We start from the raw sequence: 27981 nt of genomic DNA on the forward strand, positions 1-27981 counted from the left end.
GCAGTCTAATTCTGGTTTCAGCTTTTTTAATTAAGAAGACTTAATTAACCTCGGAGATGAGCTTTTTCTGTGACAGTAATAGATATTTCCAACACCATACTAGTCTGATTGGAGGCACTAGACCCAGTGGATTAGTAGACTGCTTTAAAACACAAATAAGGCTGTTCTTAGATTGCTTTAGATGTTGTATGGCCTTATCATACAAGGCCCTAGAATCTTCCGTGGTTGTCACAGGCTCACTTTATAAGAGCAAATTGCTCTCCAGTGGAGAAGCCATCAAGGTGCTTCTGAATGCCCAGCATTTACACTGCATGCTGCTGTCTGCTGGGCACAAACATGCAGGATACAGCCAAAGCAAATTTGGCCCACATGCTTTTTGTTAGACAGTCAAGTGTTAAATGAGCAAAATGGAGTATTTGCTGACTATGAAGTTATTAGCTGTGTAATAGTATCTAACCCAAATAGATTATTTTAATATAAAGAGTGAATGAATTTTCTAAGTGAACTTTAATTTCACTTTTTTTACTCTTAATACAAGTAAATTCTATTAAAACACTCTACCCCTCATCCCCTTCCCCAAAAGGACAAAATTCAAGATAACATTCTTTTGTAGGGGTATAAAAAAAGTCTAAAAACTGAATTTTGTTAAATTTCTCAATTTAAACTCAGTTCTGTTTTGGTTTACAGAGCTATTAAGATTTCTCAAATAAAGGCTAATGAACTTCCCAAAGGAGGAGAAACACTGTCTTAAGGTTCTCACCAGTTTCCTTCACATCCTATTAAGTGTTTTCCAAACTAGCTTTTAAACTTTCCGTTTAGTTTGATTTGTGCCAAGGTTTTATTGGTGAAGATAGAGGGGGAAAGGACATTTTGTGAAATTTTGTTTAAATTTGTTGAATTTAAAGTGAGAAATTTAACAAAATTTCATTGACATTTCTTAACAAGTGTGATGAAAAACCCCTAGCTTCATGAACTAACTTAAGAGAGTGGGTGGGCTAGTCTGGGCAGAGGCACGTCCTCAGGAGGGAGTTTAAGGAAATATATCGGCCGAGGCCCAGCCGTTTGAGTTCAGAGGGTGGAATCCTGGGGCCATCACAGTCTCAGCAGAACCCTTTTCCCTAATCTTTTCTCTCTTGGTCCCAAGAGGACTACAACTGGGTCATTGCAGACATGAGAACCCGCCCTCTGTCCCTCAAACACTGGGTAAAAAAGTTTCTTTACTACAGAAATTCCCATTTCTTTTGGTCAATTCAGTTTTGCAATGCTTTTCACGTGTTTGGGTTGCTGAGTTTTCTGTATCTTCAACTCAAGTTCAGAATTAGACTTAAGGTTAGTTTAGGAGAATAGGAGTTGATTCTGTGAGAGGATTTGAATAATTGTGAACATTATATTCAAGTCTTTAATGCATTTGATAGCTTTCTGGCATGCAGTGAATCCTTGAGAGATTCCAACCTTGAGCTGTGGTTTTTTGGTGCCCGTCATCCATTTGTATCCCCTTTTCTATATATTTGCCCTGGGAGTCTACAACCTCCCAGGATCCACTTCCATTTTCGGTGATTTAAGAGCTGCTTATGTTATTTCTTGTTTTCACAACTGCCCTCAATGAGGTCAGATACCTATGTTGAGGACTCATGGTGTCCTTAATGTAAAACCCCTAATTTTGTATACCCAGCAGGCCCATTTATGAATCCATGGCCAATTCACCATTCAGATCTTGTATTTTGAGGTCTCGTCTCACAGTATCTCATTTTACACTGTCATACTCCCTTGCCCACTTTATGATTCTTGGGCTTTTTTAACTGCTTGGTCCAAACCAATTCTGTTTACTCATCGTGACCTGCTCATCATGGACTATATGGATGGCTGCCTAATCAAAACCTACATACCCATATCTCCTTAATTTCTGCCAAAGATTCCAAACTAATTTACAAATTTGTGTCACACTTACCTCAGGATACGATAGGGAGATAACTCACTGAGCATCAAATATCTATTAGACACTGATAAACACTGCACACATCCAATTTAATTTGCATGAACAGCCATATAAGATGTACTTTTATTGATCACTCTTGGATTACAGAAGTGGAGGCTGATAAAGAACATATTCTCAAACACAGTAAATGGCAGATCCAAGATTTAAACTCGGGTGTATTCAAAATGAATGCCCTATTTTTGTGCAGTATAATTTTATTTAAATTAAAAAAAATTGTAATCAGTGGCACACATGCATGTGGTTTCCACAAGACTTGTTTTGATGAGAAACTGTCTTTCCTCTTTCCCACCCTCCACCTGCCCATTCCTGCTTCTCAGAGGGCAAGACGACTTTCAGCTTAGGTCTCATTCCAAATTTTAAACTCATATCCAAATAATTTTACACATCTTCACTTGGCCATTCTCACATGCAATATATATAAAACCTAACTTAAAAATTTTTTCTCTTAAGATGCTATTATTTATATGTGGTTTAGTTCAGTGTGACACTGTCATTTACTCAGTCCCCCAAGTTAGTAACTTGGGAGTTATTCTGGTACTTTTTTTTTCTTCCACTTCGAAGTAGAGATGTCCTATGAATTTTACCCCTTAACGTCTTATTTTTTCATGGAATCCTTTGTGCTGTTGCCCTAATCCAGGTCATCATCTCCTTTCTAGACTGTTTCAAGTCCTAAGTGATTTATACCTTCACTCTTATATCCTCCAAGCTGCTACTTTTGCCTCACATAAGCCCTTTGAATTGTTCTCTTCCACCTACAGGATAAGGTGATAAAGTGCAAAGCCCACCGAATGCCCTTCAAGATTGATTAGGACTTGGACCCTGGTCTCCCAATCAGCCTCATCTCTCACTGGGCACCTTTGTCCCAAACCCAGACTCCATCGTTGAGCTACAAGAGTTCCCTGTATACTACTGTTTCCTCTACCTGGAATCACCTCCTTATTATCCCCAATTCCATTTTGATTAACAAACACAAACTCACTTAAATATTCAGCACAGGCAACACCTCCTAGAAGCCTCTCCTGACTTCTCTAAGGTGACATTAAGCCCTCTGTCCCTAATGCTTCTAAATTCTTCCGTAGATAAATTCTTATTTGCATGTGTTTCTTTCAGCTAGTCTGTGACCCCTTGAGCATAGGCACTGTATTTCATTCATCTTTGCATGGCCTGGACTAAGTTTCAGTGCTTAACAGGAAATGAGTATTTAAATCTTTGTTGAATTACGTATCTTCCCCAAACCTGTTCGAGCCGAAATAATCTATGTAGGTAGGTCTCTTGAGCCTTCTTTTGTTTTCTTGTTGGAATATTCAAGAAGCCGTATAGTGTACTGATTGAGAGTATGGATTTTGGGGTCAGACTACCTGAATTTAAGTTCTGCCTCAGCCACTCTCTAATTGTATGAATCTTTGGCAAGTTACCCAAAATTTTTGTGCCTCAGTTTCCCCATTTGTAAAGTGGAAATAACAGTTTCTGCTTTGTAAGTGTTGAGATGATGAATCATGTTTTTACCTTAAGTATTAGAAGTTGGCAAATAAATAGCACGTAGTAATATTAGCTATATTATCACAATTACTTCAATCTATTTAAACCTCATTTTCTTACTAGCTCATCAGACCTGATTTTTAGAGGACATACAAGGCAAACAATATTTCTAAAATCACATCAAATAGTAATTATGTCCCCTCAATACTCTAGAGATAATTAAACTCTAAGTAATATTAGTTCATCCATTCCTGTTTTGAAACATCTTCATCTTGTTTCCTAGAGAGACAAGCAGTGCCAGCCCCAGGTTTTGTTTAGATTTGTAGTCAAACAAGCACATTGGTCAAGAGTCTTCCATCCTTCAGGAGGCTGGTAATATTTTTTTGTGATGTGGTGAGTCATGACTTACAAAGTTTGAATAGCTTTTAAGTACATCAGTTCATCTATGCATTTCCAGTTGCTGGTTTGATCTAGTTGTAAGTGGAGAGGAAACATTCCATCAATATCATGAAAGGAATGTGATACACAGACATTTGGTTTCCTCTTCTCACGTAGGAAGATTCCAGAGTTAGTGTCTCAGCTCTTTATGTGGCAAAGTCGAAGTCACATTCCCTCTGAAATACAATCGCCTGAACAATACCGCATAGCGGCATCACGGGACAGTGCCTTTTATGAAAACCATCACCCTCCAGCTGCCTACACATGCTACGCGCACAACACATCAGATCAGAAAAACCTACTAACAAAAGTCGGTTTAGGTCAGCAGTGCTCATCTTTCTCAAGTTATTTTCTTCTCTTCGAGAGAGAACACAAAACCTTTGAAAGGTCGAGGTTAACTTGCCAAGAGCGGGTTTGAGAGATGAGAGCTAGCGTCAGGGACGGATGTTTTCTTTTACAAATAACACCCCGTTTTGCATTGTTCACCTCCCACGTCCCAGCTGCTACTCGACCTATGAAACAAGCGGCACCACGAGCACAGATAACCCCAGGCTTCGGGTCTGTAATCTGACCGTGGCCATCGGCAGCCAGAAATGAGTTTCTTTCTAATCAGCTTTCCATCAGCCCCCAGTCACTCATATAAAGGAGCCTGGGGAGGGAGGATTCGCACTGCTCCGTCTCCGACGCGAGGGCTCTGGAAGCGCGGCGCTCTCAGGCCCTTTCCCGGGCTCCGCCGCCGTCGCTGCGCCCCTCGAGCTCCCCCTACTGCGGAGAAAGAAGATTACATCGGGATCCATGCAGCCGGCAATGATGATGTTTTCCAGTAAATACTGGGCCAGGAGAGGGCTTTCCTTGGACTCAGCGGTGCCTGAAGAGCATCAGCTGCTTGGCAGCTTAACCGTGAGTACTGAGTAGCTGGCACTCTCTGGAGGAGTGTTTTCTAGGGTAGCTATCGTCTCATCCTTGCCGTATGTGCACCTGGTGTAGAGTAAACACGCACACCTCAGCGCCTTCCTCTATCACCCTGTTACCGCTTTGCCCCCCATCTGCCTCCAGGCTTCCTTCGCTAAATTTCCTCTCTGCAAAGTTCCCAAGTAGAAAGGAAATAAGTTGCTGAATTTCAAGAACAAGAGGTTGTATGAACCAATGTCATTTCCACAACCAAAAAAAGTGTGCAGAATTTCAAAAAGCCATGTATTATGAGTAGGAACAGGGAGAGGAAATCAGACTCCTACGGTTCCTGCAAGAAGGTTGTGCCTCCTATACCCACTTCCAGCTAGGAAGCCTAGTCTTTTTACACACACCAGTAGTATTTTCTGTTCTTGCCTATCGGTGCTGGGTATTAAGATGAAAGAAATATTGGTTCCTTTCAGAAGTTTACCTGCCTTCCTCATCACTCCATTTATTCAGTTTAATTTCGGGAATAATGAAAGCAATATACCACTTGTTCCATCATTTAAGGTGGCTTTTGTATTTATACACAGAATACAGAAAGTAGTATTTTGCAGAATTTTAGATTCTGATTTGAAGTAATAGTCGTGGGATTTAATAAAAAGGACAGGAAAAAAATGTATTCAGAATTCCTAGTCATTAAAGAATTAAATGCTGTTTCATTCCTGTACTATGAAAGTTTATCAACCAATTACAGTTTTGTCTGTTTCATAGAAAATCCTGTTTCAGTATTGTGGCTCTAAATATGTGCCAGAAGGTTGTATTGTTCTGATATATAATTACCACTCAAAATATTGAAAAGTAATCAGGGCAAATTTTGTAGAACTATTTAAATCAACTTGCAAAAATGAGACCAAAAACGTAGATAGATTTTCTAACATTTAAGTATCAGTATCACCAATATTTGGATGAGATGTTACACCGAGGAATTTGGAAGTCAGAATGAGCTGCTACAAGGAAAACAAAGAAAACTCAGAGTTAAAGTTAGTGTGTGACACTTTCATGTAAAAATGCTAGTTAAGTATAGATTTGCAAGTTATGTGGTGAGGAGGAGGCAGATGTTGAGAGTATGAAGACATTTGAGCTTTTGAGGACTGAACATACTGTCAAATGCCAGAATCTGAATAAGCTTCTTCTTTCTCTCAAGTCACAAATAATGAAATATTCATTTCTATGATACATAAATTTAGTAAGGCAATACTAACGTGAAAATAAAGCCAGTAATCAGACAAAAACAATGGCGAGTGACTGTTCATTGGGTTCTATATCAAATGTACATTTGTTAGTTTCATGAGGAAGTAATAGATGAGTGCAATTGTGCTCTATCAGTATTTGCCTGGGAGAAAGTTCTCTTTTTGCCCCTATCTGCATTGGCAAACAAAGAACACAAAACTCACTGCAGCTTTTTCTGTATTTCTGACCACGTGACCTGGGTTTCAGGACTCTGTCATTTTTGTCCTTAGCCAATAGAACTACAAGTTATTAATTAGTCATATGTTATAGTATCTTGAATGGCTAATGAAGGATTCATCTTTTTTAATTTCTCAAATTTTACTCTGCTCCTAAAGAATAGCTACTTTCCTTCCTGCCTGCCCTCCTCTCTCCATCTTTTCCTTCTTCCTTTTGTTTGCAGGTGAATTTTAACCGCAACTTTTCAGGTATCATCTGCCAACACAGATGACCTTAGTTGAATACACTCCTTTGAGCTGAACTTCTGCAGATAGATTCACGTTGACGACATGGATCTAACTGCAGAAAGTAAGGTTATTAATTTCAGTGTATGTTCTAATGTAATTGAAACTAAAATTATTAACTTCAAACACTGGGTGATATCTTAGAGCATTGGAAAATAGTGTCCCAGAGTGAATTAGGCCAATATTTCTGATTGATGGTCACGAGGGACATGGCCACTTCTTGGGTTTGTGTCATTGCTGGGGCTTCAGCATATGAATGGAATGCTGAAAACACTGGTTCTAGAGAACGCTGGAATCCTAACTAATATTTGTGTGTGTGTGCTTCTACCCTCTTAAAGCTAAGTAAAGCTAACTCTGGCAAAAATGATGATAAAAAAGGCAACAAGGGAAACAGCAAAAGTGAAACTGCTCCAGAAAGTGGCAAGATGGCAGTTGTCTTCTCCTTGAAGAATGAAGTTGGTGGATTGGTGAAAGCTCTGAAACTCTTTCAGGTGAATGTGAAATATCATTACATAACTTTAAAAGTGACGGTGTGCCTGGTTACTAACCTCTCATCTGTTATGAAACATTACTGAATCAATATCTGGATGATGTGTTGAAAGGGTCAAAGAAACCAAACTTCGTGAGGCTCTATAAGGGGAGTTTGTCTGCCAGACAATGAAATGCTCAGATTTGTGAACTGTGTTTGTATTAATTCAGTTAGTCTATTAGTAATTCTGCAGGCTGTTACCAGATGAGGAAGTCAGTAATTAAAAAATGTGAGCCTCACACCTGGAAATGCAAATGCAAAGGAGCCCGAGTATCTTTAAACATCAAAAGCCTGCAGCCTGATTGGATTTGTTAACATTTGAGTGGCACACATGTCCTACACACTTATTGCATGAAATAGGACACCTGAGTGTAGGTGCTCGGTGTTCTCCGCAGCCTCGTTTCATGAACTCAGTGTGTCTTTTGCACAAATGAGTCAGTCTCCTCATAAATGAGTGAGGCAGGGCTAGTTCTCTATTATGTAGAAATGCCTTTTCAGGAGGCTTGAGTCAGGGGACTGAATCCTCGAGAAAGAGACTGGGGGAGGGCGCGGTTAGAAAAGCCCAGAGAAGCTGTTTCCTTCTTGCCAGCGTGCACCTGACGGCTCCAGTTCCGCTCAGCCAGCACTCCGTCGCAGCCGCCGTCTGCCTGCTGCCTGGGCACACGGGCTGCCGCTGGGAGCCGGGAGACAGGGCGCCTTGCTCTGCGGCGCGCACTGGGCGGCTGGCGCAGAGGAAAGACGGTCGGCAGTGCGGTCGGAGGATTACGACCTGTGTTCTCCTGGCTTGGCTGATGACGAGCGGCTTCCTAGATTCAGTTTCTTCATTTCTGAAATAGCACTAGTAATTCCTCCCTAACCAGGTCATGGTGATGGAATACTCCGTGTGAAAGTGCTTTGTAAAGTGCACAGATAGGAGGCATTATTGTGATGCCTCTTTGATGACCATCAAGGGGGGATTAGCAGCCTGGCTTGGCAAATATTTCCTTGTTCTCTCTTGACCTTGAAGAAAGGTCAGGCACCATAAACAGTGGTAATGGAAACCTGGGGAAATATTTTACTTATAATGATATCATCTACCGCTGTGCCTATGCAGTGCCCAAAGGCAGGCCAAATCAATTAGACAGCTGGGGGCAGTGGAAAAAATCCCTGCAGAAGGACCGAGCAGCTCAGAGTTTTCACTTGGCTATCAGCCAGTCGTGGGGTCTTAGTTAAACCGCGTAACTGTCTGGACCTCAGTTCCTTTGTCTAAAAAATATCCCATTCTGCTTTAACTAAAGGGCATTAAAAGCCCAAAGTGACACAAAGTGTGTGAAGACCCTTGAACACTGAACTTAACATTAATCTTACCTTTATTACCAGCCAATTTAGAAAATATGGCATTACTGCAAAGGTTAATAAAAACAGAAATAGAGCATTTGGTTTCCAGTCACAGGACTAGTTTCTTTATATAGAGGAGAATGCCGTTTGATTTTACCTAGCTCTGGCACTGACCTGCTTCTGTGCTGGAAATTCTGAGACCAGGCAAGATTTTATTTAGGAATTGCATTGGTAATCAGAGTACACCCTGTGGAGTGGAGTGCTGGGGGAGTTATCTGCTTGTTTGGGGGTGGGTTAGGGTGGAGAGGAGAACTTAGTTTTCATGTAACTCAGGGGAAAAGAAGACTACATCACTGGGGAAATTTAAACTTAATGTTGAAATATCAAATTGAATGTTTAATAAAAAATTAAATGTTAAATATTAAATTGCTGCCCTCCTCAGACACCTTATTGTAAGGAGACTTTCCCCCTGACATGCAGTGTGGGCTAATTTCACCACACATGCTTGCATGAAGCTGGCCTGGAGGGTGCTGAAAGAGAATGGGTACAAAGGGACCCCATTTGAGGTTGATATACAGTCTTATGTTGGTTCAGATATACAACACAGTGGTTCAACATTCACCCATATTATTAAATCCTCACCCCCTCCAGTGTGGTCACTATCCATCAACATAGTAAAATGTTACAGAATCATTAACTGTATTGTCTGAGCTGCACTACATCCCTATGACCAACCTACATTGTGATTGCGAATTATTGTGCCCCTTTATCCCCTTCCTCCTCCCCCCACCTGGACCATCTCCTCCCCCTTGGTAACCACTAGTCCCTTCTCACTGTCTATGAGTCTACTGCCATTTTGTTCCTTCTGTTTTGCTTTGTTTTTATATTCCAGAAATAAGTGAAATCATTTGGTATTTGTCTTTCTCCACCTGGCTTATTGCACTGAGCCTAAAACCCTCTAGATCCATCCATGTTGTTGCAAATGGGAGGATCTGTTTTCTTTTTATGGCTGAATAATATTCCACTGTGTATATGTACCACATCTTTACCCATTCATCTATTGATGGACACTTACCTTGCTTCCTTATCTTTTCCTACAATGTGGGTGTCTTGCCAATGGGTTTCAGCTCTGGTCAAGTTCACTATGGATTCAGTGTGATCAAAGAAATAACAGTAGAATGTTCTTGGGGTGAAAGGGTTATACCCAATTTTATTTCCATCGTGGCAGGTCAGTCACTAAAATCCCATTCACTCAGAGTGAGTCTGCATTCAGCAAGTCAGTCTCTACCTCTGGGCCTCTGTCCCCAGTGCTGCCCCCACTCCAGCCTCTGCTCTGCTCTCCTGTAGCCTTGCAGCCATGCCACCATGTCACCCAGAGCACTAGGTGGAGCTCTTTATATAGACTCAATAACAACATATTGTCTACACGTGTGCAGTGAGCTAGCCAATCAGGGCCAGGTAAGAATCCTGGCCACAGGAGCCTTCATTTTATCCACAGTGGGCTACACTTTGGCCCTTGTTTCCCAAACATCAGTCATTTTCCTACCACCTTCTCAGTTTTGCCTCCTTTTTCTGCCATTTGTACTATTCACTTATTTTTTTCAAAGATTATTTTATTATTAAATTTTAATTCATAGTGGGAACTTTATACCACTAGAAAACCAGGGGTTTGAGTTTTAGTTATGTTCTTTGGAAAAATAAGAAAATAAAAATATAAATGGGGATTATATGATAATAGGATAAGCTAACTTTCCCCCCAAATACTCACACACACCACTAGTGGGATGTGGACTGCTCTGAGAAATGATCGTGTTCATAATTATAATACATTTCATAGGGCCTTTATATACCTTACTGCCTCCCCCCACCGTTTTTTAAATGAGATAGAAAAGTCTACGTACAGTCTCTATTCATATTAATAGAGAGACTGGTTGGACACATTTCCATGTTTCAATCAACCAAAGAGCAAGGATTCTCTCTCCTTTCTTTTCCTCCCTCCTTTCTGGGTCCTTGGCACCTTGCTGAAGCGTTGAACAGCAACAACCCGTGGCATCCCTTTTATTGTGCCCTCCAGGCAGTTTAGAGATGTTGCTTATGTTCCACAGGAAAAACATGTCAACATGGTTCATATTGAGTCCAGGAAATCCCGGCGAAGAAGTTCGGAGGTTGAAATCTTCGTGGACTGTGAGTGTGGCAAAACCGAATTCAATGAGCTCATTCAGTTGCTGAAATTTCAAACTACAATTGTGACGCTGAATCCACCGGAGAACATTTGGACCGGAGAAGAAGGCAAGGCCAGGTTTTGCTTGTTGGGTGATTTTGCAATCTGACAAATGTGGCAAAGGGGAAAACACGACCTGTGAGCTAATGTTTTTGAACCTGCACTGTTTTTAACAGAGCTAGAGGATGTGCCTTGGTTCCCCCGGAAGATCTCTGAGTTAGACAGATGCTCTCAGAGAGTTCTCATGTATGGTTCTGAGCTTGATGCCGATCACCCAGTAAGTGTCCTGTGAAACCCATTCTGCACGTGCTCGTACAGCTCTGCCCATGTGCCGGGCAATGTGCCCTGTTCTGTGCTGCAGTGCTTCATTGTAGAGCAATTTAATATTTATCCACAATATGGACAGCAGACTTCTGAATGATAAAACTTCTCTGTGCATACGCGTTGGCTTGAAGCAGGTTAGAAGGATGGCATTTCTGCATAGCATCTATTTTTAAAAGGGTTGGATAGAGGAGGAGATTCTAAACCTTGGAGAATATTTCTACAGAATTAGCCTGAAATATATGCTCAGATAGTGAACCTTGCAAAAAAGGATGAACTGAAATTGATCACCCCTTTGAAAAATTAGGGAGGAGTAGGCATTATGGGGCTCAGTGAGAGAATAAAATTCCCTTTGCTGTTTTCTTCGACTGGAGGTAGTTAGAAGTAGAGTAATGTGATGGACTTTAGCCTCAACGGAAAGGCAGAGGGCTTTAGAATAAGGCTGTGATGGAAGACACATTTCTTCCTACATCTGCCCTGAATCTATTTACCGCCATCTCTCTTTTACTTCAATAAAAATGACTGCCTTTAAAGAAATATGATACGTAGGTTAGCATTCCCATTATTTCCTCCCTCCCTCTTTACATCAGTTTTTATTTAACACAAGAGACCTGGAACTTCTTTATGGTCACAATGAAGTATGGTTAATAGTCTGGGAGAAGTAAGCAGTGTACTTGTACATTACAACATCCCCCCTCCTGGCCGCCCCCATACCCCTTATCTAAAAATGGGCAAGTAAAAGGGTGAGACCCAAGTGGATGGGTCATACTTATTGGAGGGATTTCTGGTCTGAGGATAACGGTTTACAGATACTTTATTTAAATGGAGGAAATCTGGAAATCTGATAGTGTGATTACACTCTGTGCTATGGTTTTCTGAGTGTGGTCCCCGACCTGCTGCAGCAGCGTCACCTGGGAGCTGTTTCAACAGGCCCATACCTAAGGCTGGGAACCACTGCTTTAAAGGAAACGAGGACTACTTCAGTAAGAGGGACATGTCCAATCAATCAGTCATTTGGCATAATATACCAATTCAAACCAGTTCATAACACACTATTCAAACAAATGGTCAAACAGACAGCATTATTAAAAAAAAATAGAATCCACTGAAAGACATTGTGTTATATTTGCCAGCATAGCCTAGAATTTTGGAATAATGTACATTCATTCACATATAAGGTCCCTGAACATTAGGGAAACACTCAAAAGTGCCTTTTGTAATCATCCATTTGTTATCTTCCCCTTCCCCACCTCCAGAGGAGTCAGAATTAGCCCAGAAGCCTGATTTAAGAGTTCAGCAGTAATGGAACTACCCAGACACCAGCTGTTAACATGCAGGATGACCTTGGGCAAGTCCCTCTACCTGTGCATCTCAAATTCTTTATGTAAAAAGTGGAAATAAAATTCTTATTGTCCTCAAAGGGACATTTGAAAAGCCTAGTTAATAAAACAACTGGAAAGCATTTTGGCAAGAGTAAATGCTTACTTCCAGGAATGGAAATGCTGTACTAAATCATCCAGATCAATGCCTGGACAGTAAAGGATTTCTCCCTAACCTCCTCTTTCCAAATGGTCTCCTTAGTCTAGTTAGGAAATCACTCAATCTGGAGGATGGGGGGTCAGTCATTTTAATGGGACAACCACAGGAACCACTGACCTTGCTGTGAAAAACTTGATTCTGACCTCCAGCATAAATTTTCCTGTGCTTAATTTTTGTTCTGTTACTCCTAATTACACCCACTTTATGTTACCTTCTCCTACTTTCTGTGCAGTCACTTGCAATAATTGCAAGTACTTAACAATTTCCTATGTCACAGTTAGTTTTTTAGGCCACATCTATTTGTTCTTTAAGCACACCAAATCTTTGTTTAAGCAAAATTTGGTATTGGTAGGTAAACTGGTGTTTTTTATAAGCTATTATTTGATGAGGATGGATAAATTTGTCTAAGGGCTTTTTATGCTTCGGAATAATCCCAGTCCTGAGATGAATTATTGTGTTAGGATGGCTCTGAAGGGGCTTGGAATGTAAGTCAGGTTGCTGAAGCTCCCTAGAAAGGGTTAAATATCTAGCTAGACCAGTGCCTCTCAAAGTTTAAAGGCCAAGCAAATCACTTGGAGCATCTTTACAAAATGCAGAGGGCGGGCCTGAGATTCTGCATTTCTTGTTAGCTACCTGTGGAAGTTTACCCCGGAGGTCTGGGGACCACACTGTGAGCAGCAAGGACCTAGCCTGGGAGGGTCTTTCAAAGTCAGGTTCAAGGTCTGCCCATAAGCTGCTTGTTAAAATGCAACCTAGAGGCTCTCCCAAAGTCTATCTCCCGAAGTCTGTTGTATGGGAACTATCATGGCTGGACCCTGGAACTTTGCATTTAAAAGGATTTGCCAAATGTCCTAGGTAAGGGATTCTCAGCTCTTATTTTCCATTCAAATCATCTGTGGGGAATTAAAAGCAAAACTGAGGGTCTCACCTCAGAGTGCTTAAATCAGAACCTCTGGGAATGTGCCTAGGTTTGGAATATTATTTAAAGCTCCCAGATGATTGTAATATTCCACTAAGGTTGAGCTATTTGGGATGACTACTTGAGTGCTGACATACACATAACTGAGCACTTCAGAATGCGGGCTGAGTCTTCAGTTCTTGATTTAAACTGAGAGAGGAAGGGTTGGGTGTGCAGCAGATTCTCTCTGGGCCTTAGGGTTGCCAGATTTAGCAAGTAAACATATTGGATGCCCAGTTAAATTTGAATTTCAGACAAATAAGGAAAAATCTTTTAGTATCAATATGCCCCAAATATTGCACGAGCACCCTCTATTTTATCTGACAGCCTTATCCCTGGCTTCAGTCCAGAATAGATAGCCAAGGAAGACCGTGTCTCTGCAATCACTAGTGTAGCTCGCATCCTGTTGTAATTTGCCAGGCCAGGGTTCAATCCTGGAAGCTCTGGATCGTCACAACATTTGCATAATCACTGCCAAACTAGCCTAATGAGGCATGATGAGTAAATCACTCTCTTGCATGCCTGGAAAATGTGCAGGTGTTTGCTGAGGAGAGACCTTTGAGATTCTTCTGGAAGCCCGGTAGATTGTGATGTTTGTAGGGTGGTGTCTGGTTTGGCAGGAACAGGGGAACAGATGTGGAGCTTTCACATGACTCTTCTCCTTTTGTCACAGCCTGCTTTCTTTCTGAGTAATTAGGGTGCTGGGGACTCTTCAGATTTACCACCTCAGGTTAGGTGATATTACTAGTGAGTGTTGAAATGTACTTTCTAGCATGACCATATCTACCCTCCAAAGCAGGGGACCCTTTCTTAGGTCACAGACCCATTTGTGAATGTTGTAACTATGGTCACAACATCATGTATACACACATTTTCAGGCTTCGCAAGCTTGCCTGTGGATGCCAGTCAAAAAACCCCAAACTCATAGCATCAGAAAGAAGGTGCTAGCTTTGAGGGAGAGGGTATTTCATCCTGAAGGGTGTCTGGGTGATCTCACACACTTTCTGCATCACCCTCTATTAGTAACTCTCTTTTGAGGCAAAGGCTGTAGGCAATGGAGATGCTTCACATCAGTGGGGCAGACAGTCCTGTGAAGATTTCTGGCCTCAAGGCCAGTTCCCCTTCAGGCATATGAAAGCAGAGAATGATTTTCCATGAATTTGAGATTATTCTTAAACAGCCCACCTTGCAGAAGTGTCTAAGCAGCAGCAGAGGTGGTCTGTGCCTCCGTGGGCCTGTCCCAGCTTTCCACTCCAAGCTCATGATCTCAGCAGCCTGTGTTCTTATCTGGCCTCCATTCTCAGAGTGGCTGCTGCCTCCTGGTTATCCTTTGAGGGTGCAGGGATAACATAGGTAAGAAGTTAAATTGAAACGAATCCTTCTGGGCTTCCAGCAGTTTGAAGAGACAATCCTGGAAAGAGCTGATTGAAAGTACCTGAAAGAAAGGAAAATGGAAAGTCCACTGACAAGAGGAGAGGTTCTTGTTTAAAACAGGAAGTTCCCTCAGAAGGATTCCACTTGACTGAAGAATGACAGACAGAAGGTGTAATTTCCCAAGTGCATGATGATGGATACAAGTCTTGAAGTTGCTAAAGACCAATTAAAATCATAGTCACTCAGAGTGGAATGGAGCTAACCTGCCATCCAGTGCATGAATCCCTTATAATCTATTTTGCATTGTGTGGCTATACTCGTAAAATGCGGCAAAACCTCTTTAATTCACACTAATTTGGGAATTTGATGATTATTTTGAATGATAGAATTTTTAATACATTTATTGGCTATTTACTCAAAGCAATTATATTTAGGCTAGCTTACTGAATAGCCATGTTAAAGGGGCCTGTTTTAATGAACAGGATAAGATTCATTTGTGATTAAGATCAATTACATGTAGATGATACTGTAAAACCAAAGGATGTTGTTCACTTCAGCCTGAATTTCCACACATCCCAAATTAGTATAGCCTAAGTTTAATGAGGTTTTACTGTAAGCACAGTTCGCTTCAGCCTGTCATCAAGATGGTCCTCCAAGGATAAAATTTACATCTCAATAAACACCAGAGTAGTTTTCTTTTAGGCCTTCTGTAGCTAATTTTTTGGCACTCTGTTAAATAATTAATCTCTTTTATGTTTAAGGGATTTAAGGACAATGTCTATCGACAGAGAAGAAAGTATTTTGTGGATGTGGCCATGGGTTATAAATAGTAAGTACCTCTATGACTTCCCTGTGACTTGTCACTGGCTAATTGGGAAAAAAACGCATGCTGTGTTAAACAGACCTGCCTTTTCTTCACTTTAACTTTTGCAAAAGACACACAAGAACCATTTTAAACACTCACCAACTCCATAGGCTTTAAATGCCAACACTGATGTTTGACATCCGGGTATAACTGTAAGATAATGAGACCTGTGGGCCACATGCCAAGTGGTACATGTTCACTATTGTGTTTGCAGCTCTACGAAGGCTGGAGTCACTTTTTTGCACTCTGCAGGGTCTGGAGAGTGTGTTTTAATTTTACTTTTGACTTGACTTTTTAGTAAACCTTTGGTGTCCAGCTTTCCCAGTGAAAGCAGAGGATCCAGCAAGAATGACAAACAGGCTCATGCAAGCAGCCTAAATAGAAATTAATGTTTCTGCTTACCTGGAAAGGGAAACCTGTAAATTGGAGGTTTTATGGAAGAGTTTCCTACCCAATCCCATCTCACGGTTGGGATGAAACTGGAGAACCTCAGGATTAGGGTAAGGCCTGTGCACAGTGCATGGTGCTAAATGGCAGTGACAGGCTGTTTGGGACTGGCAGTAATGTAGTATGTTGATTGCAGGTCATATCTAGAAATGGAGTGGATACTGGGCTCCTGTTTATTCTGTCATTTATCCTCTGTTATTCACTCTAATGAAACTTACAGACCATGGTGCTGTCTTCCCTTTGTCTGGTATGTGATCAACTACATGAACCCTGTCTACAGAACAAAATGTAAGTCCACACCTGGTAGGAAGGATTCTTCTTATTCTAGCTGAGACTAGGCGAGAAGCCTGACTGTCCTGCGGGGCAAGTATTTTGGGGGGAGAATTTAGGACGTTATGTGTGTTCTAGAGGGTTATCAGTGTTTGCTTTTTTCTTTTCTTTTCCTTTTTTTTTTTTAAAGGAATGTTTCACACAGGTGCTTAAAGCAAAGTGAGAGGACTCTGCATCACGCCTCTGATGGGCCAGCATCTGCTCATTCCTGCCTTTCCCTGATGCTTTGGTACCCTTCCCTTCCTCCTCTCCAGCCCAGGCATCCTTTCTTCTTCTGTCTCCACCATTTCTATCTTCCTGAAAACCAGGACCAGTGGGCACGTGCTTTTCCATATGTGTCCATTCGTGTCTTCCCTGGGCCAGGCAGCTTCTTGACCCTCTTTGGCTTGCCGTGACCTCCTACCCCTCACAGTGTCAGCGCACATAGGCTTGTCCTGGCCCATGTCCACCTCCCGCCCCTTTGTCCCTTCAGCACCACTGCTCGCCAGTCCTGTCCATCCACGTCTCCCAGTCAGATTTCCTGGAGAGGGCTCTGATGGGCTGAGCTCCTGTGTTTGCACGTCGGGCCCTGGTACGTGGCTGTGAGCCTCAGGACTGGTTCCCTCGACTCACAGGCCTCCCAGTGGAGTCAGAGTTGCCTGGGCCCGTGGGTCCTTGGAAGGGGTGTGGGCAGGGCAGGCCTTTGAGGCATGACCTCCCCAGGGCCAGGTAAAAGCTCAGTGCTTGACAGAGCCTTCTTGGGTTTTAGATAAAACAAATGGGTAAAAACGTATTTTATACATAGATGTTATATATAATGTATTAAATATATATGAAAAACATATATATGTATACATACATAGTTGTGTATATAAGGGATTTTAATAGTACGGTGAAAAAGGGTCCAGCTCAAATGTCATCTATTTCTTCTTGCGAGAGCCCAGGAACTGGACACAGGGAAGCCATATTGTGGTGACACTGACAGAGTTGGTGTCTAAGAGTCAACTAGTTTCAAGGAGCATAGATCATGGGGAGATTTTTGGTTTAAAGAAAACATAAAGGGGAATAAAAGAGTGTCTAGTCAAAATGACAGAAGGCAGGGCTCTCAACAGAGTAAGCGTATGTGTGCGTTTACCACCTTCCCATAGCTCAAGAGGGAAGTGAGGTGCGGTGTCTGTGGAAAACAAAATTAAAAAATGGACATCAGAAACGGTGGAGATTTTATACAAGGGAGGGCTGGCTGGCTGGAGCTGGAGCATTCTGAGAGCTGGCTGTTTCCGGGGCTTGGGGGGTGAAAAGGAGAATAAAGGGTGCCTGGGCTTGGGAGGAGGAAGGGAGGCACCAAAGCCCCTGGGGGCTGAGGGAAGCCACTTCATTTCACAGGGAGAAACTCAGGCAACTTGCAACACTTGCCCTGTTGTCCTGATACCAGAGAGGCCAAATTATCATCTGAAGATTATTGCGTGGATGTGGAGTCAAAGCAAAGGGTGTTTAAGTAAGAGGGTTTGGAATCCAGAGGCATTTTAACCCTGCCTCCTAGGCGGTGCTGAGTCCAGACTGACTGTATAGAATAACAGTGTGGTTACAAGGTGGGGCGCTGTGGTCAGACAATGGGTCAAGTCCTGACTCCACTGCTGCCTAGCCAGGTGTTCACCTCACCATGCCTCAATTTCTTCCGGAAGTGTGTCTAGCGATGGGCCCCATGTCACAGGTTGTAGTAAGGATTAGAAGGAGAATGCATGTGTGTGGCTGAGCACAGTGCCTGGAATATGATTTGTGATCATAAGTGCCAGTCATTACATCTCCCGCTTCTCTTTACCCATGGGCCATCTTCAGTTTCCTGTTGACCTACTGTTTGATCTTTAGTTATGTGAACACCATTGTGTATGCCACACTTTAACAAATACTGTGGCTCTAGATTCGTTGTCACTAGAAATAACTCTTGGGAGAAAATTCCTTTAGTTTCCCCTTTGAAGACTGTTGCATATACTCATGCTTTTTGTGCCAACTAACATCCATCTTTATGGGGACATTTCATAGAAAGCGGCCATATTCCTATTTGTGTATGTGTGGGAAGCTGCCGAAATACTGGTAACAGATCACCAAGTTGCCTTGGGTGCTTCTTTAAGTGGTCAGGGCAAGGAAGATGCCTGCCAGGTGTGGTTAAATCTGGGAAACACGAACCCAGGACTTGGGAAAGGTAAAGAGAAAAGGATCATTCTTTAATGCCCTCAGGCCATCACTGCTGTGGCCTCTCTGAGTAGGAGTTTAAGGATCGATAAAGGGCCAGCCCTCATGTGTGTGCACATGCGTGGCGCATGGTAACACAGGCATGCTGAGGACTGGGGTTAAGTTCCTGTGATGAGGGTAGGTGGGCGCGGGGACCAATAAATCCCCAGTGGGCCTGAGTCATGTCTCATTTGCCATGTAGTAAGTATGATTTCCTCTTAGTGTCCAAAAGTAAAGATGCAATTTCTAATTGAAATAGGTGTTCAGTTAGTGCTGATGGCTTTCTGAGTGACCAAAGGAAAGACATGTCAATATAGTAATTACTTACGTTCGTTTGAATGGCTTTTGGTAGCATGTTATGATCTGATTTTTCCAAACCAAAGCTTGGAACCACTGGTCTGAGAAGCAGATATATTTGAAATTGGAGTGGTCCTGGAGAGTCCAGTATGTGAGGTCCCTGAAAATATATAGACTGGTGATAAAATTAAGGACCATTCTGACATGGCAGGGGGGGAACAATTCAAATCCCTGTTGATATATTGTTAAGGCTTTCTTGACACTGAGAAGTAAGATAGAGGTGAAGATGGAATACAGATATTTTGGGGTTGTCTTTGGATTGGCAGGATGTAGTTGGGGGTATCTACAGGTAAGCAGAAGGAAAAGAAATGAAATACAGAATAATATATATTGAAATCATGGTTGAGAAGCCCTCTGGGGGATTCGTGTTGAATACTGTAGTTTCTGTGATAGTCTTGAAAGGATAAAGCAAGGGGAAAGAATCAACACAGCAGAGAAAAATGAAAAAATTCTACTCTCTGATGAAAAAACAGCAGGCTCAAGGTCTGTATTACCGTGAACTTGAAGGAGGAGAGGGAGCGGGAATGAATCAGCAGGTGCCACTCAGGCTAGTTTCTGATTGACAGCCCTGCAGAGAAACATGATTGATTACCCGGAGGCCCACCGCTGCCTGCAGACAGGACCGAGCCGGTGGCCGCCAGCTCTGGGCAGGCCTAATTGCCTCACCAGTAATAGCAGAGGAAACACTCATTAGTGCTAACATCTTTCTCAGCAGAAGGACTGGATTGACAGGGCGCTGTTTCTAAAACCACGTGTGAGACAGGATGCAGATCGCACCCTGTCTCCTCCCACCCAAATAAAAGGAACTCCAGTATAAACAGAAAAAGAAGTACCCCGTGATTAGATAATGTGAAGTGGGTATAGCCGTGCAGTTCAGAGGAAATGGAAGTGCGTGGGGGGCAGACGGCATGCAGAGGAAGAGAAAATTACAAGTGTGATGTGGTCACAGTTTGATTTGTCTGAAGCCATCCAACTTTCTGTCGCTGGCACCTTTGTATTTTAACCTTGGCATTCGCTTTGCTGCATTTCTGTGTGTTTCACGATTGCTGTATTGTTGGGGAAAAAAATCAGTAATACATTTTTTTTCAATTGACTATAAATCAACACGTTTTTCTTTGGGGGCTATTACAACGATTATTCCTCAACAGTATGCATGCATATTTAATTTAGTTATATTTTTGGTGGGGGTGGTGGTCGTTATTTCAATCTGTCATGCTGTCTTGGAAAGAGGCTCTGAGCTCTGACTTTAATTGTGCCAGTCTTGTTTTCTTAAATTGATTTAAAATATTCCCTTGATTGTGTTTTGTTATGAATGTACTTTCTCCTGCTTGAAATTAAGGTGGTACATGAACCTCATGTGCTTCTCATGAGGCCGATTCCTCTTCGATTTTCTTATGTTTTAGTCCACGGAATCTGAACTATAAATAGGTAAATGCATCAGCAATGGACAAGCTAAACAAGGGAGTTTCAATCTGTCAGGATTTCCTTAAAGTTGGAAAGTCCCCTTATTTGCCAAGAAAACTCATTTGTTTTCAAATCTGAGGATCCAAGTGCTTCCTGAATATCTCTCAGCCTCAGTTTTCTCCTCTGTAAAATGGAGATAATAGTATCTCTTCTGCCTCTTTCCTAGCAGCATTTTATGGATTAAATAAATCCATAGAGCATTGCTATACAATGTACTTTATTCTTATCTCTATCGAAAAAGTAATCAAAGAATCCAGACCAACTGACCACTTGAAGATTTGGGGTTGCTTTCTCCTGTTTTGCTGTTGATTTGAGAGACAATGTGCAAAGTGGTAAAGAGCATCAAAGTTGAAGACTATTTGGAATGAATTCCAGCTTTATGACCCCACTCAGTCACCACTGCAAATTATTAGTTTTCTGTGCCTCAGTTTCCTTATCTGTACTGCTACTCTGAGAATTAAATGAGTTAATTAACAGCACTTAGAATACTACATAGGAAGTGCTAAATAAGTATTTGCTAATATTATTATAGTATTATTTGTCTCATTTCAGTTGATTCCTCCTTTTGGCTACCTTAATGCTCCCTATATTTTTATTACCCTTTGGTTAACACCCTTCTTTATGTTCCTTGGCCAAGACTTTCTTTAAGCCCTGAATTTTGTCTGATGTTTATTGTATTAGTTATTTATTGCTGTGTAACAAATTTCCCCCTCTCCCCCAGTAGAACAGCTTAAAACAACCAACATTATATAAGAGTTTCTGTGGGTCAGGACTTAGGCTGCACCCAGTGGGGTGGGTCTAGATGAGGGTCTCTCATGAGGTTGGGGTCAAAGTGTTAACCAGGGAAACAGTCACCTGAAGGCTCGACAGGGGCTGCAAGATCTGTTTTCAATATACTCACTCACATGGCTGTTCTCAGGAGGCCACAGTTTCTTGCAACATGGGCCTCTCCACTGGGCTGCCTGGGAGTTCTCAAGATATTGCAGCCAGCTCCCCACAAATCAAATGGTCCAAACAGAGCAAGGCAGGACCCACAGTGCCTTTTATGACATAGTCTCAGGAGTGCTGCCATACATACCATCACCCCAATGTACTCTATTGGTTTTATAGCCCAACCCTGATTCACTGTGAGAGGGAACTACCCACGGATGAGAATACCAAGAGGCAGGTGTCTTTGGGACTGTCTTGGAAGTTGGCTGCCACATACATTTAACTTGTGTTTGATTTATTTCTTCAAGGCCTGCTCCAACTGCCCCAGCACTGTGGGTGCTTCGGTGTTATCTATAGAATGGCCTCATGAAAGCAGAGGTAGCAGAACATATGGCAGAGCGCATGGGCTTTGAGTGCTAGGTTTGCATTTCCTGCTCAGCCTTGTCAGGCTCGGTGACCATGAGTGCTGACCTAGTCTGAGTCTCGGTGCCCTCATCTTACACTGGGCACAACAGCTTCCTTGTGTGGTTGGAAGGATCAGTGGTGATTAAAGGGCCCAGATGCCAACTGGCACAAACTGGTGTTGAATCTAGGATAGATAGGATTGTTTTTTTAACTATTTTTTTATATTAAGGTGTCATTGATATACAATCTTCTGAAGGTTTCACATGAGCAATGTTGTGGTTACTACATTCACCCATATTATCGAGTCCCCCCTTCAACACGCCACTGCAGTCACTGTCCATCAGCTTAGCCAGATGCCACACAGTCACTTTTTGTCTTCTCTGTGCTACACTGTTTTCCCCATGCCCTCCCCCATGTGTACCAATAATAATGCCCCTCAATCCCATTCTCCCTCCCTCCACTCTCTCTACTCTCCCCCACCCCTCTCCTTTGATAAATGCTAGTCCCTTCTTGGAGTCTGTGAGTCTGCTTCTGTTTTATCCCTTCAGTTTTGCTTAATTGTTACACTCCACAAATGAGGAAAATCATTCGGTACTTATCTTTCTCCGCTTGCTTTGTTTCACTGAGCATAACACCGTCTAGCTCCATCCATGTGGTTGCAAATGGTAAGATTTGCTTTCTTCTTATGGCTGAATAATATTCCATTGTATATATGTACCACCTCTTCTTTATCCATTCATCTACTGATGGACACTTAGGTTGCTTATATATTTGGTTACTGTAAATAGTGCTGTGATAAATATAGGGGTGCATATGTCTTTTTGAATCTGTGATCTTGTTTTCTTTGGGTAAATTCCTAGGAGTGGAATACCCAGGTCAAATGGTATTTCTATTTTTAGTTTTTGAGGAACCTCCATATTGCTTCCCACAATGGTTGAATTAATTTACATTCCCACCAACAGTGTAGGAAGCTTCCCCTTTCTCTGCATACTTGCAGCATTTGTTGTTCCTAGTCTTTCAGATATTGGCCATCCTAGTGATATCTCATTGTGGTTTTAATTTGCATTTCCCTGATAATTAGCAATGTGGAGCATCTTTCCATTTGCCTATTGGCCATCTGAATTTCTTCCTTGGAGAAGTGTTTGTTCATATCCGCTGCCCATTTTTTAATAGGGCTATTTGCTTTTTGGTTGTTGAGGAGTATGAGTTTTTTATATATTTTGGATGTTAACCCCTTGTTGGATATGTCATTTATGAATATTTTCCCATACTGTAGGATGCCTTTTTGTTCTGCTGATGGTGTCCTTTGCTGTACAGAATGTTTTTAGTTTGATGTAGTCCTATTTGTTCATTTTTGCTTTTGTTTCTCTTGCCCAAGGAGATGTGTTCAGAAAAAAGTTGCTCATGTTTATATTCAAGAGATTTTTGCCTATGTTTTCCTAAGAGTTTTATGGATTCATGACTTACATTCAGATCTTTGATCCATTTTGAGTTTACTTTTGTGTATAGGGTTAGACAGTAATCCAGTTTCATTCTCTTACATATAGCTGTCCAGTTTTGCCCACACCAATTGTTAAAGAGGCTGTTATTTGCCCACTGTATATCCATGGCTTCTTTGTTGTATATTAATTGACCATATATGCTTGAGTTTCTATCTGGGATCTCTATTCTGTTCCATTGATCTATGTTGTTCTGCCAGTACCAAGTTGTCTTGATTACTGTGGCTTTGTAATAGAGCTTGAAGTTGGGGAGCATAATCCTTCCAGCTTTATTCTTCCTTCTCAGGATTGCTTTGGCTATTCAGGGTCTTTTGTGGTTCCATATGAATTTTAGGACTATTTGTTCTAGCTTGTTGAAGAATGCTGTTGGTATTTTGATAGGGATTGCATTGATTCTGAGGATTGCTTTAGGCAGGATGGCCATTTTGACAATATTAATTCTTCCTATCCATGAGCATGGGATGTATTTCCATTTTTTGGTGTCTTCATTAATTTCTCTCATGACTGTCTTGTAGTTTTCAGGGTATAGGTCTTTCACCTCACTGGTTAGATTTATTCCTAGGTATTTTATTCTTTTTGATGTAATGGCAGATGAAGTTGTTTTCCTGACTTCTCTTTCTACTCATTCATTGTTAGTATATAGGAATTGAACAGATTTATATGTATTAATTTTGTATCCTGCAACTTTGCTGAATTCAGTTATTCTAGCAGTTTTGGGTTAGATTCTTTAGGGTTTATTATGTACAGTATCATGTCATCTACAAACAGTGACAGTTTAACTTCTTTACCAGTCCAAATGCCTTTTATTTCTTTGTGTTGTCTGATTGCTGTGACTGGGACTTCCAGTACTATGTTGAATAAAAGTGGAGAGTGGGCATCCTTGTCTTGTTCCCAATCTTAAAAGAAAAGCTTTCACCTTTTTGCTGTTAAGTATAATGTTGGCTGTGGGTTTGTCATATATGGTCTTTATTATGTTGAGGTACTTGTTTTCTATACCCATTTTGTTGAGAGTTTTTATCATGAATGGATGTTGAATTTTGTCGAATGCTTTTTCAGCATTTAAGAGGGAATTTATTTCTAGTTTCATACCTTTATGGTCTGAGAAGCTGCTCGGTACTATTCCAATCTTCTGAATTTACTGAGGCTCTCTTTTTGTGGTCTAGCATATGATCTATTCTTGAAAATGTTCTATATGCACTTGAGAAGAAGGTGTATCCAGCTGCTTTTGGATGGAGTATTCTGTAGATGTCTGTTAGGTCCATCTGTTCTAGTGTGTTGTTCAGTGCCTCTGTCTCCTTACTTATTTTCTGTCTGGTTGATCTGTCCTTTGGAGTGAGTGGTGTGTTGAAGTCTCCTAAAATGAATGAATTGCATTCTATTTCCCCCTTTACTTCTGTTAGTATTTGTTTCACATACATAGGTGCTCCTATATTGGGTGCATTGATATTTATGATGGTCATATCCTCTTGTTTGACTGAATCCTTTATCATTATGTAATGTCCTTCTTTGTCTCTTCTTACTTTATTTTTTGAAGTCTATTTTGTTTGATACAAGTACTGCAACTCCTGCTTTTTTCTCCCTGTTAGTTGCATGAAATATCTTTTTCTATCCCTTGACTTTTAGTCTGTTTATGTTTTTGGGTTTGAAGTGAGTCTCTTGTAGGCAGCATGTAGATGACTCTTGTTTTTTTTTTATCTATTCTGTAACTCTGTGTCTTTTGATTGGTGCATTCAGTCCATTTACATTAGGGTGATTATAGATAGATATGTACTTATTGCCATTGCAGGCTTTAGATTAATGGTTACCTAAGATTCAAGGGGAACTTCTTTACTATCTAACAGTCTAATTTAACTCACTTAGTGTGCTATTTCAAACACAATCTAAAGGTTCTTTTTTTTCCCCTCCCTTCTTTTTCTTTGTCCTCTACTCTTTATATATTAGGTATTATATTATGTACTCTTGTGATCACATGACTGACTTTGTGGCTAATTGATTTGATTTTGCATTTGCTTAGTAATTAATTGCTCTACTTTCTTTGCTGTGGTTTTATTTTATCTGGTGACAGTTATTTAGACTTAGCAGCACTTCCATCTAGAGCAGTCCCTCCAAAATACACTGTAGAGATGGTTTGTGGGATGTAAATCCCCTCAAGTTTTGCTTATCTGGAAATTGTTTAATCCCTGCTTCAAATTTAAATGATGGTCTTACTTAAATGATAGAGTATTCTTGGTTCAAGGCCCTTCTGTTTCATTGCATTAAATACATCACGCCACTCCCTTTTTGGCCTGTAAGTTTCTGCTGCAAAGTCTGATGACAGCCTGATGGGTTTACCTTTTTATATGATCTTTTTGCTCTCTCTGGCTGCTTTTAATACTCTGTCTTTGTCATTGATTTTTGCCATTTTAATTATTGTATGATTTGATGTTGTCTTCCTTGGGTCCCTTGTGTTGGGACATCTGTGCACTTCCATGGCCTGAGAGACTATCTCCTTCTCCAGATTGGGGAAGTTTTCAGCAATTATTTCCTCAAAGATACTTTCTATCCCTTTTTCTCTTCTTCTTCTTCTTGTACCCCTATAATGTGAATATTGTTCCGTTTGGATTGGTTGCAAAGTTCTCTTACTAGTCCTTCATTCCTAGAGATCCTTTTTTCTCTCTGCCTCAGCTTCTTTTCATTCCTGTTCTCTCATTTCTATATCATTGACCATCTCCTCTACCTCATCTAATCTGCTTTTAAATCCCTCCATTGTATGTTTCATTTTAGACACTGTATTTTTCAAAGTTTCTCTCTCTTTCTTGAAGTCCTCCCTGAGATCTTGAATATTTTTTTTTTTTTTTCAAGTTTATCTTTTTTTTTTTTTTTTTTTGAGAGGGCATCTCTCATATTTATTGATCAAATGGTTGTTAACAACAATAAAATTCAGTATAGGGGGGTCAATGCTCAATGTACAATCATTAATCCATCTCAAGCCTAATTCTCGTCAGTCTCCAATCTTCTGAAGCATAACGAACAAGTTCTTACATGGTGAACGAATACTTACAGAGTGAATAAATTCTTACATGGTGAACAGTACAAGGGCATTCATCACAGAAACTTTCGGTTTTGATCATGCAATATGACCTATAAACCATCAGGTCAAATATGAATATTCATTTGATTTTTGTACTTGATTTATATGTTGATCCCACATTTCTCCTATTATTATTATTATTTTTATTTTTAATAAAATGCTGAAGTGGTAGGTAGATGCAAGATAAAGGTAGAAAACATAGTTTAGTGCTGTAAGAAGGCAAATATAGATGATCAGATGATCAGGTGTGTGCCTATGGACTAAGTATTAATCCAGGCTAGACAAGGGCAGCAAGACATCCACGGATGCAGATTTCTCTCAAAGCAGGGGGGGTGAGGTTCTGAGCCTCACCTCTGTTGATCCCCAAATTCTCACCTGATGGCCCCCCTGCGACTGTGCCTGTCTTAGGTTGTTCCTCCCTTGAGGAATCTTACCCGTCTCTGGCTAACCAGTCATCTTCCGGGGCCATACAGGGAAATGTAAAGTTGGTAAGTGAGAGAGAAGCCATATTGTTTGCAAAGGTTAGCTTTTTTCTTCTTTGCAGATTTATGCCCTGTGGCTTCTATGCCCAGCACTTGTCTCGAGGTATCTTTACCACCTGGAGGAATTATGATACTCGGTAATTTTCGATATGAGGCACGAATTCTATTTAAGGTTTGTAATTAGGAAGGAAGAAGAAAAGCTATAGATGTAGCATATGAAGGAAACTTGGGAGGATTGATTATTTCTTTGACATATCTTCTTGTATAGTACCTTAAGTATGTATAGGTTTTAAACTACTAACTAATTTGCACACACATATTAACATAATAGGAATACGGTGACATAAACAAAGCAAATCTATAATTACCAGCCATCTCCAGTGAAGCCAAGAAAACCATTTAGGCACCCTAGGCATTTGTGAAAATTTATCTATGATATGATGGATATTGTCCAACTGTACTTGAACCATCAGACAAATTAAAGCAGCCCATTTCTGGGATCTGTTCACATCCCATATGTTCTTTTAACCATAGATAGTCTATAGTCATGAGATTTTGGGGTGCTACAACTTGCACCCCTCCCAACTCCTGGTTGAGTTCCAACAGTACAGATCCAGTCAAATTCGTTGTCTCACTGTATGCACATGCCAGCCTAGACATCTCCCTCCTCCTTCTTATGGCAAGTCCAGGAGACGGTGGGCTGGATGCAGCCACAACCGCAGCATCGTCCGGATCCCTGTGGAGGCTTTTTGATGATCATCCCCTGGCACGAGTCCTCCAGAGAGTGCTGATGCCGGAAGCTCCTCCTCATATCGTATCTTAGTTCATTTTCTGGGTATCCAAGCTAGGCCTTGATCTTCTGCGTAGAAACAAACAGACCCTTTGCCCACACTTTGACATGCCCTCTATACCACTGTGCAGAACTCATTGGAGGTCAGCACACAGTAACTGCTTTCTTTTTTTTTTTTTAATTAAGAGAAAGGAATATTATCAGAAAAGAGTACCTCCATAGCTGATCATCTGACACCCTTTAAGTGATCAACATTAAAGATATTTAAAGCATGCGTTGATCTTTGATTTACCAATAGTTTTATCCTGTTAAGGAGT

At 41.1% G+C, this 27981-nt stretch overlaps 1 protein-coding gene across 1 annotated transcript in view; it reads left to right on the top strand.

Moving 5' to 3' along the window:
- Positions 1–4457: 4457 nt before the first annotated feature.
- The window catches only part of TPH2 (tryptophan hydroxylase 2), a 116941-nt gene continuing 93417 nt past the window's right edge, over positions 4458–27981 (top strand). The window contains exons 1-5 of the mRNA XM_036999606.2: positions 4458–4813; positions 6897–7049; positions 10510–10693; positions 10802–10902; positions 15579–15646. Of these exons, the coding sequence (XP_036855501.1) occupies positions 4709–4813; positions 6897–7049; positions 10510–10693; positions 10802–10902; positions 15579–15646 (611 nt within the window). The 5' untranslated portion in view covers positions 4458–4708. The remainder of the gene's footprint in view (positions 4814–6896; positions 7050–10509; positions 10694–10801; positions 10903–15578; positions 15647–27981) is intronic.

The sequence above is a fragment of the Manis javanica genome, chromosome 10 (assembly GCF_040802235.1).
Source record: "Manis javanica isolate MJ-LG chromosome 10, MJ_LKY, whole genome shotgun sequence".
NCBI lineage: Eukaryota > Metazoa > Chordata > Mammalia > Pholidota > Manidae > Manis > Manis javanica.